Source organism: Myotis brandtii, unplaced genomic scaffold (assembly GCF_000412655.1).
Source record: "Myotis brandtii unplaced genomic scaffold, ASM41265v1 scaffold207, whole genome shotgun sequence".
Classification (NCBI taxonomy): domain Eukaryota; kingdom Metazoa; phylum Chordata; class Mammalia; order Chiroptera; family Vespertilionidae; genus Myotis; species Myotis brandtii.
The window spans coordinates 233631-234944 of record NW_005357736.1 but is presented as its reverse complement, the minus strand read 5'-3'; the positions used below and the strand labels follow the sequence as shown (position 1 = coordinate 234944).

At 69.1% G+C, this 1314-nt stretch overlaps 1 protein-coding gene across 1 annotated transcript in view; it reads left to right on the top strand.

The window, feature by feature from the left end:
* The window catches only part of CELSR3 (cadherin, EGF LAG seven-pass G-type receptor 3), a gene marked incomplete at its 5' end in the record, with an annotated part of 35914 nt that overhangs the window by 13861 nt on the left and 20739 nt on the right, over positions 1–1314 (top strand). Inside the window, one exon of the mRNA XM_014538980.1 lies at positions 963–1189. Coding sequence (XP_014394466.1) covers positions 963–1189 — 227 coding nt within the window. The remainder of the gene's footprint in view (positions 1–962; positions 1190–1314) is intronic.

Here is a 1314-nt window from a genome sequence, read left to right as displayed (position 1 = left end):
TTCGTGGCCAGAGGCTGGCTGCCACCCTCAGCCGGGCTGGGCTCCGCTGGTAGCAGGGAGGCTCTGGGTGTGGGCAGGAAGGAGCGGGACCCCAGCCTGGGGAGGGACCCTTGACGGCCTCACCCCCTTCCTCCTGGGCAGTGCTCAGCATCGACCGCATGGAGCACCCCAGTCCGTCCCGGGGCACCCGTCGCTACCCTCGTTACCATAGCAACCTGTTCCGTGGTCAGGATGCCTGGGACCCTCACACCCATGTGCTGCTGCCTTCCCAGTCCCCGAGGCTGTCCCCACATGACGGTGAGGGCCCGGGCTGACCCCTGGGCCGGGTCCTCCTTCCCCAAGCCGGACCCCACGTACCCCCCGCCAGGTCCCCTGGGAGAGACTCCCTCGCCAGCCCTCCCCCCACCCCTGGCCACAGCACTCGCCTCGCCAGCTCCTGCCACCTCCAACCTTCCCAGGCCTGACCCTGCGGCCCATGTTCCCTCAAGGCTAGTTCTGGACCCGCAGGGAGGGAAGGCCCACGCTGGATGCAGGGTGGGGTTGAGAGCTGGTTTGTGGGTGCTCAGGCGGAGGTCACTGACAGTGGCCCCTCCCCTTGCCCTGGCAGTTCTGCCCACAGGCGGCAGCGTGGAAAACTCTAGCTCTGCGCGCGCGCTGGTTCCGCAGTGTGTTGTGGGTGTTGGTGGGATGGTCATAGGCGGAGGGCGGGAGCCAGGGCATCAGGCAGCCTGGCTGAGAGGCCAGCAGACAGGCCGCCGGGGAGCCCGGCTGGAGAGAACCTGCCATTTCGGGGACTGTGACCCCAGCGGAGGTTGAAGGGGTCTCAGAACAGCATCCTCTTGGGGGCTTCCCAGACGGGGCTCAGCCACGATGAGTGGCCTGAGGACCCTGAGGCGGGCGGCCAGGGCCGGGGCGGTCCGCGGTGCTCAAGCCCACGCGGGTGTCTCCTCAGGCTCCCCCAGCACCCCGTCATGAACTCCCCGGTGGTCAGCGTGGCTGTCTTCCACGGACGCAGCTTTCTGCGGGGCGTCCTGGAGGCCCCCATCAGCCTGGAGTTCCGCCTGCTGCAGACGGCGAACCGGAGTGTGGACGGCACGGGACTGCGAGCTGGTGTCCAGGAACGGGTCCCACGCACGGTGTCGCTGCAGCCGGACGGGCACCTTCGGGGTCCTCATGGACGCCTCCCCCCGTGAGGTGCAACTGTGTTCAGGGCCCCGAGGACGTGGGAGGGTCAAAGGGCCGGGGTCGCAGCACCCCAACGGCCACCCCTGTCCCCACAGCGGCTGGAGGGCGACCTGGAGCTGCTGGCTGTGT